Source organism: Borostomias antarcticus (genome assembly GCF_949987555.1).
Source record: "Borostomias antarcticus genome assembly, chromosome: 13".
NCBI lineage: Eukaryota > Metazoa > Chordata > Actinopteri > Stomiiformes > Stomiidae > Borostomias > Borostomias antarcticus.
Genome location: NC_140246.1, coordinates 13,841,854 through 13,860,528, shown reverse-complemented (window position 1 = coordinate 13,860,528; position 18,675 = coordinate 13,841,854). Strand labels below are relative to the sequence as shown.

The following is an 18,675-nucleotide window of genomic DNA, read 5'->3' as shown; positions in this document are numbered from 1 at the left end:
TATGTTCCCAACAACGCCTTTCAGCTGTGCTAAAATCTAATTTTAGTCGGAAAGAACCATATTCTCCAGACAGCACCCGGCTTGCGGACTTGAAAAGGGTTCTATGGGCCCTTAATGGACCTGACAAAAGGGTCAAAGAGCTGTGCGCACATCCAACCTTCGGCCAGGTGCTGGATCTTGGAGTACATCCGTGAGAAGAGGAAAGATCCGCACACTCATTTCTCCCGGTCCACTTTATTGAGAATATCACAATGTTTCGACCCTTAGGTCTTCAGGCAACTTCCCTTAATGGACCTGCACAGGGTTCTACTTTGAAACTTCTGAGGGTTTTCCTACTCTTACAAATGTTGTATTTTATTTAATTTTTCAGAGTGGTGAGCTTTATGGTTCTCTGAGTCATTCGACCCTTCAACTTTACCCTTTAGCCTGTACCTTCTCTGTCTCTGTCCAGGACCACTGAGATCTCTGGGCACCGTTAGCTCATCCCAATTAACATTACAGAGGGTTAGGATTAATTAGGCAACAATGATTGTCTTTTTGATAGCCCTTTGACCAGATCAGGCGCGTGTGCACGCACGTGCGCGCATGCACACACACGCGCGCGCGCACACACACCCACACACACACACACACACACAGTAACATCATTCAAGAGATATTAATGGGTATTATAGTGATTATATGACTGCCTTTGTTTTTTCAATCAGACCGCTATGAGGCACTGAGATAAAATACATTGAACCCGCCAAATTGTCTAGGCTAATCGTTGTACGTGACCTCTGCCAATAAAGATATCTGTTCTGTGCACATAGCCTATTTGGTAGAATAAAGCGAACCGATTTCACTGTGAAATTTGCTATGTGAATAGCCTATGTAAGATATACGTTTGTTTTGGTCACTCAAAAGTAGCCTATAGGCCATATCCCATATGTTCGACTTTTGCAATAGGCCTAACTTACTAATATTTGATTGGCCGAACAAACGGGGCGGGGCGAAGACTTGACGATATTAGCATAGCGGCAGGTTGACAAATGAGATTTATTGGTGCATAAACTGAGCACGTCAGACAATCCACCTATGTGTTGGCTATGTAGCCTAGGTCTACATTGGCATGGTTAAAGATGCTGAAATAGGTTACTGCTCACACCAGATAAGATAAAACTGCGAAGGGGGCAGATCAATAGGCTACTTCACTATTCCAAGAGACCCACCTCAAAGAGCTCGCAGGTCCCATTACCACAGTGGGACTGCAACTCAGAGCGTCTGAGCTGTGGAGCCTGCATAACCACAAACAAGCTAACAAACAAAACAACTTTTACAGGACTTTTAGCTTTAAAAAGAGACAAATTGATGCGTTTTCACTGACTCTCAAGTAGGCTAGTACTGTCGCATAACTGCTTTGAAAAGGGAGACAGCATCAACGCGGGTGATATTTCTTCAGTTCTGGACAGACGGGCTTCTCGGCGCGGCATATCTCCGGGGACACCGATGAGGCTGGAGGCCGCCAGGATGGATCTGTTCAAGAAGCTGTGGACGGCGCGGAAGCTGATTCTGGTGGTGTTGATCCCGCTATTGCTGCTGCCGCTGCCGCTGATTCACCCCACCAGCGTGAGTAAAACTAAATTAGCTACCGCCTGTGTGTTCGGCGGCAGGGCAGATGTCGACTAGGCTACAGGATCTCTTAGGGGACATTAGAGTGAATGTGGCTCTAAAACCATTATTCTGGATAGAATAGCATTAAAACTGCACACGTAACCTATAGGCTACGTATTATATATAATAGGACGAACAGTACAACATTTGCCACTCCGTTACGCACGTACAGTAATCTGGTTTTGCGCATCATCCATGTATTTTACGCATTCGGAAAGCGTGCGCAAAAGCGCACCACGCGGTTGTTTTCACTACGCAAATGCATGTCACATCGCGAATCACATCGCTGGTTTGGCACCACAGGTAGCAACAATCCTTGCCAAACCCCAAGTCATTACCGTAAGTCACATAACTGGGCTAGATGCGGATTGGCCGGCCGATCACCACCTGTGGTGCCTGAAGGCCAAAGTTAAAATCTTTCCCGGACAGAGAGGGTCATGTCAGCGTAACAGAGAGGCTACAGCTGCACGGCTATCCCCTCGCTGTCATTCTCTGCGTCTCACAACAGGAGGGAGCAGTCTAGGGAGACTGCTGCACGAAATGACAGGGGTCTTCATGTGTAGAGTTTATGGAAATTAATAGACCTACTGCTACATAGGTAGTTGGATTCTTGACCGTCCCAATTTTGCTATAATCAAAAGTCTCTCTTGGGTCTCTAACAAGAACCTGACAACAGGCCAACAGTAACCATGGTCAAACCAGAAAGTGAGGATAGCAGCTTACTGTCTGTCTGTCTGTCTGTCTGTCTGTCTGTCTGTCTGTCTGTCTGTCTGTCTGTCTGTCTGTCTGTCTGTCTGTCTAATCAAGTTTGAAAGGGAGAACAGTGATTGACACATTCTCTCATTTTGATTGAGACACTGATGCAGGCTACTATCCGGAGAGTGGTGGCTCCAGGATCACATACCATAGTCTGAGAAGGTGAGGTGGCCTTTGCCCCCTGTTGATAAACTCACATTTCCATGCTACTTCCTTTTGTACTAAATAAATACTCGCTCAGCATAGTCAAATACTGCCACATCCTTTTAGAGTGACACGTTTACAAGAGTTAGTGAGCTAGATTGCCCTATTATCTCAGTTCCCATGTAAACAATTTTCCTATACTGTGCATTCTGTAGGAAGACAAAGAACAGGATGAGACTGAGTTAGTTAATTGATTTAACTGCAAATCCATCCATTGCATCACGGTTATCTTCAATGACGCACCACCCAATTATTGATCCATGATTCTCTCTGCTGAGTCAGAAGCCTCCTGAACTAGAGATCAACAGCTGACCACACAACCTGATAAAGTCATCAATATCTAGTCGGCCTTTATTTTCTAAAAACATTATGTGTTGGGTCACAGTTTGTCTAGAACAGTTAAAGGGTGTACTCAACATGTTGATTTAGTTGCTTGTAATCAGTGTTGCTTTCAGCTAGTCAGATTCTACTGTAACACCACATCCAGCCCTCAGAGTCATAATACATCATGCTGCATGTGCACACTTCCAAAACATACTGGGCAAGTACTTAGAGGAAAGAGAAGGATAAAGACATGAATTACATATTCTATGTAATATTGCATAACCAAATGACTACAGATCAGATATCCTGCCAAAGGTGTGGTGGAGGTGGTTGTGGGGAGCTTTAATTTGACCAACACGTGTTTAAATCTTATCCAACACAGGTGGTAAGATTTGCGCATGTGTTGCTCAAGTTAGAGCATGCCTTCTTGGGCAAAGGGAGAATGTTATGTTGATATTGTCATGATCAGCTGCTAGTGTCCTTGCTGCCTCGTGAATACATCACGCCACACCATGCCATGGCCAAACCTTTCTGTGCTAGATTATCTAATTACACTATTGCACTTTTAAGCTTTCTTGCGACAGTCAACCGTGTTATATAACAATAATCATAGTGTGAAACTCTTCAGTGTGTGTGTGTGTGTGTGTGTGTGTGTGTGTCTCATGGGTTTGGCGCCTGTGTGGAGCAATGCCAAACCCCTCACTGTTCCAACCCTCCACACCACAGTGAACGCACACTTGTTGGACTAGGACCTGACACACGTGGAGGTGTGTGTGTGTGTGTGTTGTGTGTGTGTTGCCTGAAGACAGAGCCGTGTCTACCAATAAAGACGCCTGTTTAGGAGAAGGATCACATTCACTTAAGTCCCTCCACGTTGTGTGTGAAAGGAACGTTCCAAGGCTCACTTTCCCACTCCCAGGGTTAGATAGCAATGGTGTGCACTGTAGTATTCTCTTATACTTTCTATATACAGCAATCTACAAACACTAGGACAGAAAAAGGGTTAGTTGATAGTTCTTGCTGATACAGTAGCTTAGAATTAGAGAGTTGAGAGCTCTCTGTACCAAACAAACCTAAGCACAGGGCTGTGTCCGTTCCCCCCTACATTTCTCCCTGCACTCTAACAGCTGCACCTCCAGCCACCAGGCTGTCCAGCTACTGAAGTTTGCAGACGTCACCACCACCCTCATGGGACTCATCCCTGAGGAGTCCGCCTACAGGTGGGAGATTGATCAGCTGCTGTCCTGGTGCGGCCAAAACAACCCCTAGAGCTCAACACTTTTAAGACAGTGGAGATGGTCGTGGACTTCAGGAAGATATCAGCCCCCCCATCACTCTGAATGGCTCCCCGGTCGCCACTATGGACTCCTTCCGCTTCCTGGGTACCGTCATCTCCTGGGACCTCAAGTGGGAAATAAACACCAGCTTCCTCATGAAGAAGGAACTGCAGAGGATGTACTTCCTGAGGCAGCTGAAGAAATTCAGACTACCAAAGAAAATTATGATACTCTTCAGCACCTCCACCATCGAGTCCATCCTCACCTCCTCCATCACCATCTGCTACTCTGCCGCTACAGCCAAAGACAGGGCCAGACTGCAGCACGTCATCCGATCTGCCAAGAAGATGATTGGCTGCAACCTGCCCTCCCTCCTGGCCCTGCACCATTCCAGGACCCTACGGCGGGCCAGGAAGATTGCAGCCGACCCCTCCCACGTCGGGCACAATCTCTTCGTGCCACTCCCCTCAGGCAGGAGGCCGCGGTCCATCAGCACCATGACCGCACGCCACAGAGGCGGCTTCTTCCCCACGGCCACCAGCCTCATCGACAAAGCTTGTTGCTCCCTCCCTCTCTGATGCTTTTTTAATATTCAAATATTATTCGAACCCTAACTAATTAAATTTGAATATATTTGAACTCAATTTCTTCACTTTTGACAGTCCTAATGCTGATGACATGCATCATGGGTGGGGGACGAAAGGTTCACTGTGCAATTGTTAGCCTACTAAACCAGGATTATATGCAGGTCCGGCTCTCAGAGGGCGCAGACCGGGGCATTAGACAGCCTGTTCAGTTTCATTGACTTGTCACACACTCTACCCCACGAGGCATCCCACAGGGTCACTCAGCAGTGACTGGGCTAGAGTAGGTCCAAGCTAACGCCAACTCTTTCAATGTTACAAGTTAGCAGACTAGTTTACCGAATGTAGCTTAGCTTTAACCGGTATAGTTTTTAAGGGGAGAAAATTTGAGCTATTAAACAACAGAATTAGACGATTTAAGATTTGCTCATAATTGGATAGCTTTGTCCAGTGTCCCATGGTGATTTTGGATGGGGTTTAGTTATAGCACTGCTGTGATCTTAAGCTGCCTGCACACTGCCTGCCCCCTGACCAACCAACATGTTTGTTGGATAGTGTGCCACAGTTGTTTGTGTTCGTTGACTATTGTTTGCAGATGATTGTTGTTACTGACCATGCTCAATCAGTACCGAACATAGGTGTTGAGTTACCGTAGAGTTTTGCTGTGTTTCTTACAGGGAACTGCAATGTGGCCCCTCAGTTTCTCTAACAGAATGCACAATTTCACTCTGCAGGATCGATCTATGGGTTGGTTTCAATGAATGTGTTGTTGATGATACCTTTATTTATCAAATGATACTGTGTCTTTGGAACTCCTGGATTCATCTTTGTCAACCAGGACATATGAGTTGATTTTTTTTCTCCAACATTCACAATCAGCTGTAGTATCAGCTGCATCATGACTATGAACATTGAGAGCTAGCAAACCTCGACTGTACATTGAGCGCCAGTCTCAGTTTGTGTGTGTGTGTCCCTGTAGGAGGCCTGCTGTGCGTACGTGCTGATGGTGACAGCTGTGTACTGGGTTTCTGAGGCGGTACCCCTGGGCGCCGCTGCCCTGGTGCCAGCCTTCCTGTACCCCCTGTTTGGCGTCCTTAAGTCCAGCGAGGTGAGTAAGCCATAACAACCCCCCCCCCCCCTTCTCTTTCTCTCTCTCTCACTCCCTGTCAGTTTACAGTTTTTGTCACTTGCACAGTTACTGTATACTTCTATCTTCTCTCTCTACTAATTGAGCTCCTAGTAGGCCTACAGTAGGTGCCCTATTTGTAATTCCGTTGCCATATGCTGACGTGTGTGATATTGAAATGGGTTTAAGGTGTAGTGTTTCTAATGAAAATGGCCCATGCTGTTTGTCTGGGGCCAGTAGTCAGTAGAATTTCAATGGGAGGTGTGTGTAAATCCCTGGCACCAAACGATTAGCTGTATTCAGACTCGGAGCTAGGAAGAATTGGGTAAATGTGGGAAAGGCTGTAATCAGTAAGCGTGCCTGCACACTGCCCCAGCCAACGCCAACTCCCAACACCCAACGTTCTAAAGTTGGCAATTGTTGTTAGAATGTTGGAAGTTTAAAATTCAACTTAAAATCCATCCAACCGACGCCAACAGTCACCAACATGGCATACCAGTCCAACGTTGGTATTGGTTGGTGTTGGTTGGTGTTGGTTGGTGTTGGTGGGTGTTCAGTGGAGCAGTGTGTTAGGGCGGAATATAAATGACTGGTTTCGTGTTCCTTCAGTACATATTAATGGTACATTATCACAGGAACATTAACCTTCGATTCCATTTTATGGCCGTCATCCTCAAAACATCATCCCCTGGCTGAGTGGCCCTACCTCACCCAGAGCCTGCCCTGGTCAGAATGCTGACCTTAAATAAGATACAAGTCGATGGTCTTTGCCATAAAACAAAAATAAACTATAGGCCTACTGAATAGTGTATGATCAGAACACAATTGTGAACATTAAATAGCATATATTTCAAATGAAAAGAAATGGACTTCCTGTCTGAAATGGACTTCCTAGAAAATATTCATGCACGTTAGCCTATTGAGTGTGTTAATAAGGGGGGGCCTGTCACGACACACCACAAAGAGACTCAACAATGTACTGTAGGGCTTACAGTCAAAGGAGATCATGTACTGTAAATACATTAATTGCTAAGATATCCAGTTACCCATGTGATAATGTGGCTGTGATCAGGAGTCAGGTGATCAGATTACAGTATATAGCCTATAGTTTAACACGAATTAGGTGAAAGGACTATTAATGTTTGAATGCGCGTTTGTGTGTTTGCAGACAGGATGACATGCAGGGTGTTCGTACTGTATATTACTGTGTGTGTGTGTGTGTGTGTGTGTTTATGTGTGTGTCGCTTTATGTAACCAGCCCCCCTGCTAGCTCTCTGATCTCCAGCCAGTGCCACAGGCAGACAGCCAGATCACGCTGGCACCGGGTTCGCCTGGCGGACGGCAAGCAGCACGGGACATTCCTACTCCACATCCGTAGCATTCCACGACAGGGAAAAATAATTGGGGAACTGCACTTTTTCATAACTCAGCTCTAATGTAGAGAAAAAATATGATCCTCTAAGTTCTTCCTCTAAAAGTTTGTCCTTATTTTGTGAATCTCACTGAACCTCAAAGGCTGCTGATTAGATAGGCATTGACATCTACAATGGCTCTATTAGCTCTGGTGTAAAGCCATCTGTGTCAGTCAGACACCCAGTTTGGCCTAAGCTACTATCTGCTTAGCGCTGCTCAATCTACAGTATAGAGAAGAATATCATACAGCATATCATAGCAAGAATACACCGCCCCATTGATAAGACACAAAATGTAATGGATAACACTGTTCGGTGGCTCGGAAAAGCTCCCTTGCTGTTTGTGACCTTTGACCTGTGACTCGCACAGCAGGTGACCTCACCCCCGGAATGGTCGCTATGATGATACAAGTCAAGCTTGCAAGTCAAGTCAAGTCACTTTAAAGGACCATACCGGTCTAGATATGATTTGATCTCCTAAAACTAGTCATCTAACATATATCACATTACCGCAATCCATTTTCCGAAGTAAAGCTCAGATTAAAAGATATTTGCATTTTCGTGTTTTACATACATTTCAAAAGTTGAACGTGATGGCTTCAAAACCTATTTTTAAATTGTCCCCTTGGTGTGCTGACAAACTCGCCCCGGTTAGTTTCAAATAATTTTCAGTAGTTATTATTTTAGTTTTAACCCTCTTTGCACAGCCTACGGCAAAGCTGGGTAGAGAATCTAGCGTAGGTGGAGAATGTAGCGCAGGAGTTCAACGGATTCAAATGAAAATAATATAAAATAAAAATTACTGCAAACTATTTGAAACTAACTGGTTAGTTTAGTTTGTCAGTGCATCGAGGGAACAATTTAAAAATATGTTTTAAAGCCATCACATTCAACTTTTGAAATGTAAGTAAAACGCGAAAATGCAAATATCTTTTAATGTGAGCTTTGCTTCGGAAAATTGATTGCGGTAATGTGATATACGTTGGGTGACTACTGTAGTTTAAGGAGCTCAAATCCTATTTAGACCGGTATTGTCCTTTAAGTGACAATTAAGTGACTTGACGTGACTTGTCACACTAGCGTAGCCCTAATCAGTGAATAGAATAGAAAAGAAATAGAATAGAAAGTGTAATATGCTATATGCCATATGTAACCAGTACAGGTACATTGGAATTCTTGCTTGTCCTTACAGTGTGACGGTGCCAATGGATGTCCATGATGGATCACATGGTCCAAACCGGTGACCCATGTGAGCAAATCGTGTTGACAAACCTGACAAAGCAAATTGTAAGACCCCAGTAATCGTGTTTGGTAAACACGCCATTTCCTTTGCGCAACCTTTTCTAGGCTGCTGTAGGTACAGCACGTGGAACTGTAGCGCTGCTGGCTCCTCTCTCCCCCCTCCTCCAAATCACCAGGATTGCTTCTTAATGCCAGTGTTAATTGGCATGTGTTTGATTTTGTAAACGGGGGGGGGGGGGGAGGCCCTTGTTACCTGCCATAAACAGGAAGATGTTACGTGCAATACCGTCCCTTCCTGTCATGTGTTGTGACTCAGTTGTGTTATGGGTCACGTGCTCCGTGGGGAGTTTGTTTGTTTGTTTGTTGTTGTTGTGTTTCTGAGAGGAGAACGAAGCCAGAATGCTGGATCCCCCAGATTGATCCATCTGAGTCCACTGCTCTTTTTGGGGGGGTTGCGTCATAGAATTCAAATATTGTCTCTATGGTTTCTGTTATGTACTGCTGTGAAGCGCCATGTCCATTTCCAAAGACCCGATGAGCTGAATGATGTGGAGAGCCAGTCAGAGGAAGTAGTCTGGTCTCTAGATTCACCAGGCCAGTCTTAAACTGTAGGTGAGAGGTGAAGACCAAAGAGACATAAAACCAGGCCTGAAAAAACAATTAGCTTATAACAAAGCCCAACTATACCACTGGTTTTAACAGTGAAAGTAGCAGGATTATTTCAGGAAATAGGGTGGAAACTAAGGGTGACTTGCTGGGTGTTCATTCTGTATGTTACTATGTACCTATTTAAATATAATGTATTAAAGTGTGTGTGTGTGTGTGTGTGTGCGTGTGTGTGTATGTGCGTGTGTGTGTGTGTTTGCGTGCGTGCACGTGTATGCGTGTATGCATGTGTGTTAATGTGCGTGCATGCGTGTGCCTGTGTGTGTATGTGCGTGTGCATGTGTGTGTGTGTAGGTGGCAGCGGAGTACTGTAAAGACACCACTCTGCTGCTGATGGGGGTGATCTGTCTGGCTGCCTCCATAGAGAAGTGGAACCTCCACAAACGCATCGCTCTCCGCATGGTGATGATCGCCGGGGCCAAGCCTGGCATGTACGTACTGATCTACTGCACCACCCCTAGCACATACATTCACACACACTCACACACACACACACACACACACTTACTGAACATACACACATACACGCTTACAGACTCATCACACACACACACACACATGCACACACACACATGCACACACACATGCACACACATGCACACACACACGCACACACACGCACACACACACACACACACACACACACAGACACAACCACACACACTCATCACACATGCATACATACACACCCACAGACAGAGACACACACACACACACCTACACACACACACACACACACACACACACACACACACACACACACACGCTTGCAATGACGAGCGCTCTCCTCTCTCCCCCCAGTTTGGTGCTGGGGTTCATGTGCTGCACCGTCTTCCTGTCTATGTGGCTCAGTAACACCTCCACCACCGCCATGGTGATGCCGATCGCCGAGGCCGTCCTCCAGCAGCTCATCTGCACCGGCGCCGCCGACGCCCAAGCGGACTCCGACGCCGTCGAGGCCCCCGGGGACCCGGACAGCGGTACGGACGGGCGCCCTGCTCGCCACCTTGTCAGAAATATCACCGCTGTTAGTGCTGCTACTTTCACTGCCTGCTGCTCATTATACTCAATGTTGTTTTTGTTCCGTTGCAGACAAGGAGGATCTAGAGATGTTCTATTGTGAAGACAGGTGAGTCCTGATCTAGGGCCTGACGTGAGGGGACCTGTGGTGTGCGGTGGTTATGTCAACATGTTGTTCTTGACTGTCCACAGCTGTACTAAGCGGGAGCTGTGCACTCTGACCGAGGTGAGACGCAGTGCTCCGCACCAGATATCACCCGTCGCCCATATACTCATCCATCCATCCATCCATCCATCCATCCATCCATCCATCCATCCATCCATCCAATATCATCCACCACAAGCACCCTCACAGATAGTGACATGGAGACGTGAACAAGAACACAGAAAAACAGGCCTGAAAACATTCCCTCACGCTCACATATATATTGTATTTTTCTGTACTCTGCCACTGAATTACTGTATATGTTGTTTGTAAAGAGACCTGGTCCCAGTATGTTCTTCCCTGTCTAAATAAAGGCTTCTATCTATTCAACTTAAGTCTTATTTAAAGTATCTTTGAAGTCGAACGTTTCTCCTGACAGTATGTGCTTCCTCCCTCCCAGGTTCAGACTGTGGAGTCTAATGGTGTGTCTCTGAGGTCAGGTCCCAGCCAGGAGTTCCCCAGGCAGACCAATGGACACCTACCTCAGGTCAGAGGCACACACACACACACACACACACACACACACACACACGTAGATGCGCACACCTACGAAAGCAGAGTCTCTCATTTCATACCAGCTGTATGGTTTCCTCTCCGTGCGTCAGGTAGCGGTCAGTGTCCCGGAGGCTAAGAAGAAGACAGAGAGGAGAGACTCCCCCTACCCCACCAAGAGAGACCACATGATCTGCAAGTGTCTCTCCCTCAGCATCACCTACGCCGCCACCATCGGAGGCCTCATCACCATCACCGGCACCTCCACCAACCTCATCTTCGCCGAGCAGTTCAACAGGTGATGCCCCCCCCCCCCCCCCCCACGCCCAGACTGACCACCGGTGAGCCTGTAGGGCAATTCCAGGCAGGATACCCCAATGCCTTTGAGCAGCCGATCGACAGTGTGTCTATTTAAGCAGATTAGGCTTAATGCAAATCAGTGCAAGAGGTTACTTCTACAGGACGGAGAGGACATGAGTGTGACGGCAAAGTATCTCTTCCTCAATGAGTCAATTAAATAGATGAAATTAAATAAATGTGTGCCATTTCTAACTGGGCCTCCCAGGATTCAGGGGAGTGAAAAAGGCCAAATAGGCTTGGAATTGGTTTAATCAGTAGTTAGTAATTACCCAAAAATGTGAATGGTCTGGAAATTGTCAGTTCATTTTCTATTTCCGAGGAGCGTTATCAACAGGCGTAGATCAAAATGCCTCTGGACGCAATTGGATAGACCTACAACCAATCAGAGCAACGAAAGGCGTGACGCAGTAGCGCCAAGCGACAGAAACATGTCAACCGACTGCAGCACCAGCAGCGTGCAGTCATCATATCAAACCCGCCAAAACCGTCTGGGAGGAAATCTGTCTGAATGAGAGCATTACCAGACTGATCTGTGGAGAGAAACGTGATATGGATTGCGCTGCCAGGCTATTTAATCCACCCCCCCCCCCCCACCTCACCCAAAAAGCGGATTTCCTGGCCATTTTAAACCATTTTAAGCCTGGGAAAATAGCCTCTTTTCATGTCAGCTGTAGATCTTTTGGACAAAGGTGACTCTATGTGTGTATGGGTGTGTGTGTGTGTGTGTGTGCGTGTGTGTGGATGGATGTGTGCTACAGTACAAGTCAGAAGAAGACATGTCAGTGCAAGAATGCTCAGATTGGTGGCGTAAGCAGCTCAATAGTGAACTCAAAACTACACCAGAAATTGATTATTGTCTATATGTGCATGTTTTTTTAGAGCAATAACTAGGCACATTTTGCCATCCATTTTGCCACCATTTGCTTGTGTGTGTGTGTGTGTGTGTGTGTGTGTGTGTGCGAGTGAGAGAGAGAGAGAGAGAGAGAGAGAGAGAGATAGAGAGAGAGAGAGAGACTGAACAGATCGAGCCTCTGGCCTCTATCTTAGTCAGCTTGTTTATCATTATTAGAGCCACTCAGAGGGCAAAGGTCACTCTGGTGACCCCTCAGCCCCTCTTCATGCAGAGTTTCGACCCCTGCCATCAGCGAGGAGGTAGGCTTCCCCTAGGAGGGCCAAATCAAACAGATATCTGACATCATTTGTTCCCTCGGTTGTTGGGTTTTTAAACAAGCTGTGGGCCTGGTTGTTATTGCACAAACACTTTAACAAAGAACTGATGGACTCTTAAGCCTAATTTATACTCAGTCGACAAGTGTCGTACGACAAATGTCTGTCGACAGAAAAAAAATGTTGACCGACATTTAGCATTTATACTTCAACAAAGTGTCTGATCACTTCCATGGTAACTTGCAGACGCATGGCTGATTGATCCATGGCAACGAACGTGCCTTCTATCTAACTATCCAATCACAACTATGGTGGGGGGGGGGGGGGGGGGGGTTCGGACACTGTGGTCCCCCTCAGCTTTACCCTAGCTATTTGTACACAGCAGTGAAATACCTCTGCAACACGCCATCTTAGTCCAGGTCAATCCAGCATTGACAATCACTATAAAATGGTGTTGCAAAGACCACCAGATCAGACCAGATCCAGCCACTAGTATAAGCACTTCCTACTGATAGTCAATATGGAACAGCAACTCTCCCATTGATTAGCCTGGAAGCCAGACGTCATCACGAAAAAAAAAAAAAAAAAAAAAAAATTACCCATTGATCCCTCGACAGCCTTATCAGTCATGGGGAGAAGGGAGTGGGGGGCTCAGGGATTTCCATCTTGTCACGGGGCAGATAGTGAAGAGTGATACAAGCAAGATAAAAAATACTCAACTAGACAAACTCCCATCTATATCATGAGAGAGGGTACAAGAGAGAGAGAGCGAGAGAGAGAGAGAGAGGGAGAGAGAGAGAGAGAGAGAGAGAGAGAGAGAGAGGGGATATGTAAGCATAAATTTGGGTGACCTCATTTTACAGCCGATGTCCTGCCTTCTTACAGAACCCTACGGGTGTGATGGGTTAGGGTTCTCGGCTCCTGTTCTATCCTTGAGAAACTGATTGTAGCTAGCGCTGGGGCAGCCCAAGCCGGACTTGAACCAAAAGCTTCGGCGCTATTCAGAGATGCAGTCATTAGTGTGGGTAATTGGTACACGATGGACGCTGCAGGTTGTGCGTTAAATTGTCTGCTTCCAGCCTCCCGCCTCACTGAGCTCTGATCCCCTCCTGCAGTCGCTATCCTGATGCCAAGGTCATCAACTTTGGCACCTGGTTCATCTTCAGTTTGCCCATCGCCATCATCATGCTGGTGCTCACCTGGGTCTGGCTACACTTCCTCTTCCTGGGATGCAAGTAAGCGCCAACTCTTCATATTCTCTATCTCTGTTTATCCCCATGTAGAATACAATGTACCGTCTGTTTCTATCCATCCCTATTACAGGTATATCAAATCAGAATGTAGATAATGAACATAACCTCTAACTACACATAATGTAGTTGGCTGTGGCTCATTAGGTAGAGCGGGTCGTCCAATGACTGCAGGGTTGGCGGTTTGAATCCCGGCTCCTCCTGTCCACATGTTGAAGTGTCCTTGGGCAAGACGCTGAACCCCAATTTGCTCCCAATGAGCAGGCTAGCTCATGGCATGGCAGCTGGCCGCCATTGGTGTGTGATTGTGTGTGTGAATGAGAGGCCATTGTAAAGCGCTTTGGATAAAGCCACTATATAAGGGCAGTCCATTTACCATTTACCATCTAAAGGACATCTGTCAAGCCCATTGTGTTGTCCAGTTTAGAGACAGATTACATCCTACTGTTGACTAGTTACCAAGTACATTCCTTCCCACTGCTATTAATCCAGTGTTGTGTGGTTGTGATTGGCCAGCTTTAGGGAGACGTGCTCTCTGAGTAAGAAGCGTAAGACCAGGAGAGAGATGCAGTCAGAGAACAGGATCCACGACGAGTACAAGAAGCTGGGGCCCATCAGGTCAGGAGCACAAAAACAACAAGGCCTCTCTTTGGCTCTGGCTGTGGCTCTTGTGTTCTCTCCCTCACTCTCTCTCTCTCTTTCTCTCTCTCTTCTTAATTGATTGAACTGCTAAATTGTCCCTTTCGTCTCGGATAAATGCACAATTAACATTTATAGCTAATTAAAATGAGTGGAGTATTTACCTGTGTTTGTGTGTGTGTGTGTGTGTGTGTGTGTGTGTGTGTGTGTGTGTGTGTGTGTGTGTGTGTGCGTGCGTGTCCATGCGTGTCTGTGCGTGTGTGTGTGTGTGTGTGTCTGTCCTACTCCTGTGCCGGTAGTTACCCTGAGGTGGTGACAGGAGTGTTCTTCATCCTGATGACGCTGCTGTGGTTCACCAGAGAGCCAGGCTTCGTCCCGGGCTGGACCTCTCTGTTTGAGAAGTACGTAATGTATAGGCCAACTACGGCAAAACTCAAACTTACAATACACGTACAATACTGCTTAAACTGTTAAACTTAGTTCAATGTTACAATGCTGCTTAAACTTTCCTTAGTGTAATGTTACAATACTGCTTAAACTGTCCTTATTTTCATGTTACAATGCTGCTTAAACTGTCCTTAGTTTAATGTTACAATACAGCTTAAATGTCCTCAGTTTAATGTTATAATACTGCTTAAACTGTCCTCAGTTTAATGTTACTGTACACCTTACTCACTATTTTCTGCATCAGGCAGGAGTCAACACCTGCTTTCCCGTACTCATATCTGTCTTGTTTTCTCTGAGTGCTGACTTTGTTGTTGTTATTCTTGTTGTTGTTGTTGTTGTCGTCCAATAGGAAGGGCTACAGGACAGACGCCACCGTGTCTGTGCTCCTGGGATTCCTGCTCTTCCTCATCCCGGCCCGGCGACCATTTTCTCCTGCCTTCAGCAGCAGGAACAAAGGTCAGAGTTCACAAAGTGAAATGCATGATATATCCACTCAAGCCATATGTAGAATATTTACATAATTATCATCATAATGATGTACTGTGTGTATTATATGTCTACAGTATGTATGTACTGTATGTATGTACTGTGTGTATTTATTTATATTTATTACATACTGTATGTTCACTGCAAGTCAGTCTGGAACCAATACTTCAAGAACCAAAACTTTTCAACATACCATCCAGTATGACTTACAACCTGGATACTGCTTGTCCCCAAGGTCAAAATGACTCCCTGACCTATTGATAAAAACAGAACCATCAATCACTGTTGAAAGCGGTCAAACTTCGTTGAAAGCTGTCAAACTTCAAGAGCACACATGTTTGAGGAAGCGGGGGGAAATCCCTCAAGGCTACAGAGAACATCCAGAAACAACACAAGTGACAGGGTAGATCAGTCAGCGTAGCACCTGGACCAGCGTCTCAGTGAGGACGAGGACCCCTTCTGGTCATAGCTGGTAACCACTTCTCCTCCGGCCCCTAGACGGTAGTCTGGACAGAGACCCCGACCCCATGGCCCCCATGATCACCTGGAAGGACTTCCAGAGGCTGATGCCCTGGGAGATCGTCATCCTGGTAGGAGGCGGCTACGCTCTCGCTGCCGGCTGCAAGGTGAGACACAGCTCAGTGCAGCGATCCTATTGTGGCTTTAAATATGGAGTCACTTTCTCCTGCATGCTGACTGTGTGTATATGTGTGTGTGTGTGTGTGTGTGTGCGTGCATGCATGTGTATGTGTGTGTGTGTGTGTGTGTGTGTGTGTGTGTGTGTGCGTGTGTGTGCAGGTGTCAGGGCTGTCTGTGTGGATCGGCAGACAGCTGGAGCCCATGAACGGTCTCCCGTCGTGGGCCGTCGCTCTGCTGGCCTGCCTCCTGGTCTCCGCGGTTACAGAGTTCGCCAGCAACCCCGCCACGCTCACCGTCTTCCTGCCCATCCTCTCCGCCCTGGTACCACTTCCTCCACTCATCCACTTCCTCCACTCATCCACTTCCTTCACTCATCCACTTCCTCCACTCATCCACTTCCTCCACTCATAGTTTACTTTCGTTTATTGGTTTAAAATACAGAGACAGTGCATATTAAGGAACATTTCTGTAAATATGCCAGTTTAGCCAGATTGGTTAATTTTCAACCATAGTCTCTGGGGCAGGTGTCATGAGCACTACAATAATTAAAACACAGTAGTAGGTTACTAAGCCTGCATACACTTCTTTATTTGCAAACACTGTCAAATACTTGGGGTGCACTTGGTTTACAGTATCTTACCCAATCAATCTAATCTGTTCCAAAAGTGCTAACTGCGCCAAATCAAATTTCCCCTGAATTACTTTCAAGTAAGTTTAAAAGAAATGCATGTCTCTGATCCCCTACTCTCTTGGACTACTCTCCTCTGTCAGCATCAACAAACCGGCGCCCCTCCCTGTGCCACATTCAATATTAGTGAGACACACTGTCCTGTTTGTCTGTCCCAGCAATGTGACCTGTGTCCCTCTGTCTCTCCACGTGTCTCTCTCCCTCTCTCTCTCTCCCTCTCTCTCTCCCTCTCTCTCAAGTCAAGAAACTCTGATGTTTCCTAATAAAACATGTTGCCAAAGCAGAAAGACATGAACATAAATAATGAATTAACCAATAAATAAGTGTGAATATTATAAGATAAAGGAGAAAAAGAAAAGAAAATATATACTTAATAAATAATAACAATAATAATAATAGTAATAATCTCTCTCTCTCGCTCTCCCTTGCTCCCCCCCTCTCTTCTCCTCTCCTTCAGTCGGAGACCCTGCAGATCAACCCCCTCTACACGCTGGTCCCCGCCACCATGTGCGTGTCCTTCGGGGTCATGCTGCCTGTGGGGAACCCCCCCAACGCCATCGTCTTCAGTTACGGCCATGTGCAGATCAGTGACATGGTGGGATGTCAGCGTCAACAACATGACGCACACACACACACACAGACACACACACACAGACACACACACACACACACACACACACACACACACACACACACAGAGCTCTGCACCTGCAGCATCAAAGGGCCTTACTGGAATGTTACATGATGACTTTTCATACTTCGAAAGTGATTCAAAATAGTGCAAATGCTATGAAAGCAAACAGTGATATCGTTTATTTTTGTCTTTTGAAGTACACTGTGATTGTGATCATTACAACCTCTGCACAACAAACATTAACACATGAATATTGTGTTCCAGGTGAAGGCAGGTTTCGGGGTGAACCTGATTGGCGTACTCGTGGTCATGTTGGCTATCATGACCTGGGGGGTCCCCCTCTTCAACCTCACAGAGTTCCCAGCCTGGGCCGTCATGCGGAACGTCACCGAGAGCTTATAAACACAAGAGGGCCCCAGAGTATAGTGACAGCGGCAGAGAGAGAGAGAGAGAGAGAGAGAAAGAAAGAAAGAAAGAAAGAGAGAGGTGGATGTGTTTTTATGTTGAAGAGAAGAATGAAGATGCAACCTCAAGAGGGAGACATGCCCTCTCTAGTCTAGCCCCTTTCCCACTTGTGCAGATCTGAGAGGATCCAATAGGTTTAAGCAATACTCTCTGATAGCTACAACATTATGTGCCATCTCCTCAGATCCATGCAGAGCGAAGGGGCTAGGATTGGTTTCTGGACAGGGCCGTACTCACTTACTGCAAGTCAAACTGAAAGGGACATTTGCAGTAAGGCACCAGTTTGATGAGAGAGGAGAGTAGTCCGAGGTCGTAGGGGATCAGACATGCTTTTTTTTTTTTACTCACTTGAAAGTATTTGAAAGTAATTAAGGGTAAATTTGATTTGTCAGTTAGCACTTTTGGAACTGATCCATTTGGATAAGATAAACCAAGTGCACCCAAAGTATTTTGACAGGATTTGCACATACTGTAGTGATTGACCCAGGTTCGATAATTTGACCTTTTATTCAGTGGATATACAGTATATCCATTATAGCCAGTCTTTATTGATGTACAGTATGAATCTGCATGGTGTGCTGCCATTGCAGTACCACTGGGCTGATAGATTATTTGTCCTTTACAGGAAATTCATTTTCATGTCTGTACAGTGCTACAGTGATGTTGAAGTGTTTCCTAGAAACCAGACACAACTGCAGGGTAGACGTCCTCTCCAATCAACAGCCGGATCAAGAGAGCTGTTTCCATGGCAACAGATATGTTGACAGACACAGGGTGCACATGTGAATGTATTACAACGTGACATGTATGAAGATTCGCTTTATATTTTTACACAAATTCGAATGTAATTTTGTGCCTTTTTTGTAGGCTACTTTATTCTTCGTTACCATAAGGATGTAGGCCTATACACACGACTGAATCCGAATTCTACATTTCTGT

The 18,675-nt window shown here is 46.1% G+C and overlaps 1 protein-coding gene across 1 annotated transcript; it reads left to right on the top strand.

Annotated features, from left to right (window-relative positions):
• Positions 1-1,488: 1,488 nt before the first annotated feature.
• slc13a4 (solute carrier family 13 member 4) lies at positions 1,489-17,673 on the top strand (the record flags this gene model as incomplete). The annotated part of the gene is given in 14 exon segments (XM_084447841.1): positions 1,489-1,608; positions 5,778-5,906; positions 9,539-9,675; positions 10,046-10,207; positions 10,209-10,275; positions 11,006-11,259; positions 13,604-13,723; positions 14,255-14,356; positions 14,677-14,778; positions 15,174-15,295; positions 15,809-15,936; positions 16,109-16,270; positions 17,095-17,232; positions 17,536-17,673. Coding segments are annotated over 14 exon segments (1,881 nt in total).
• Positions 17,674-18,675: the final 1,002 nt, after the last annotated feature.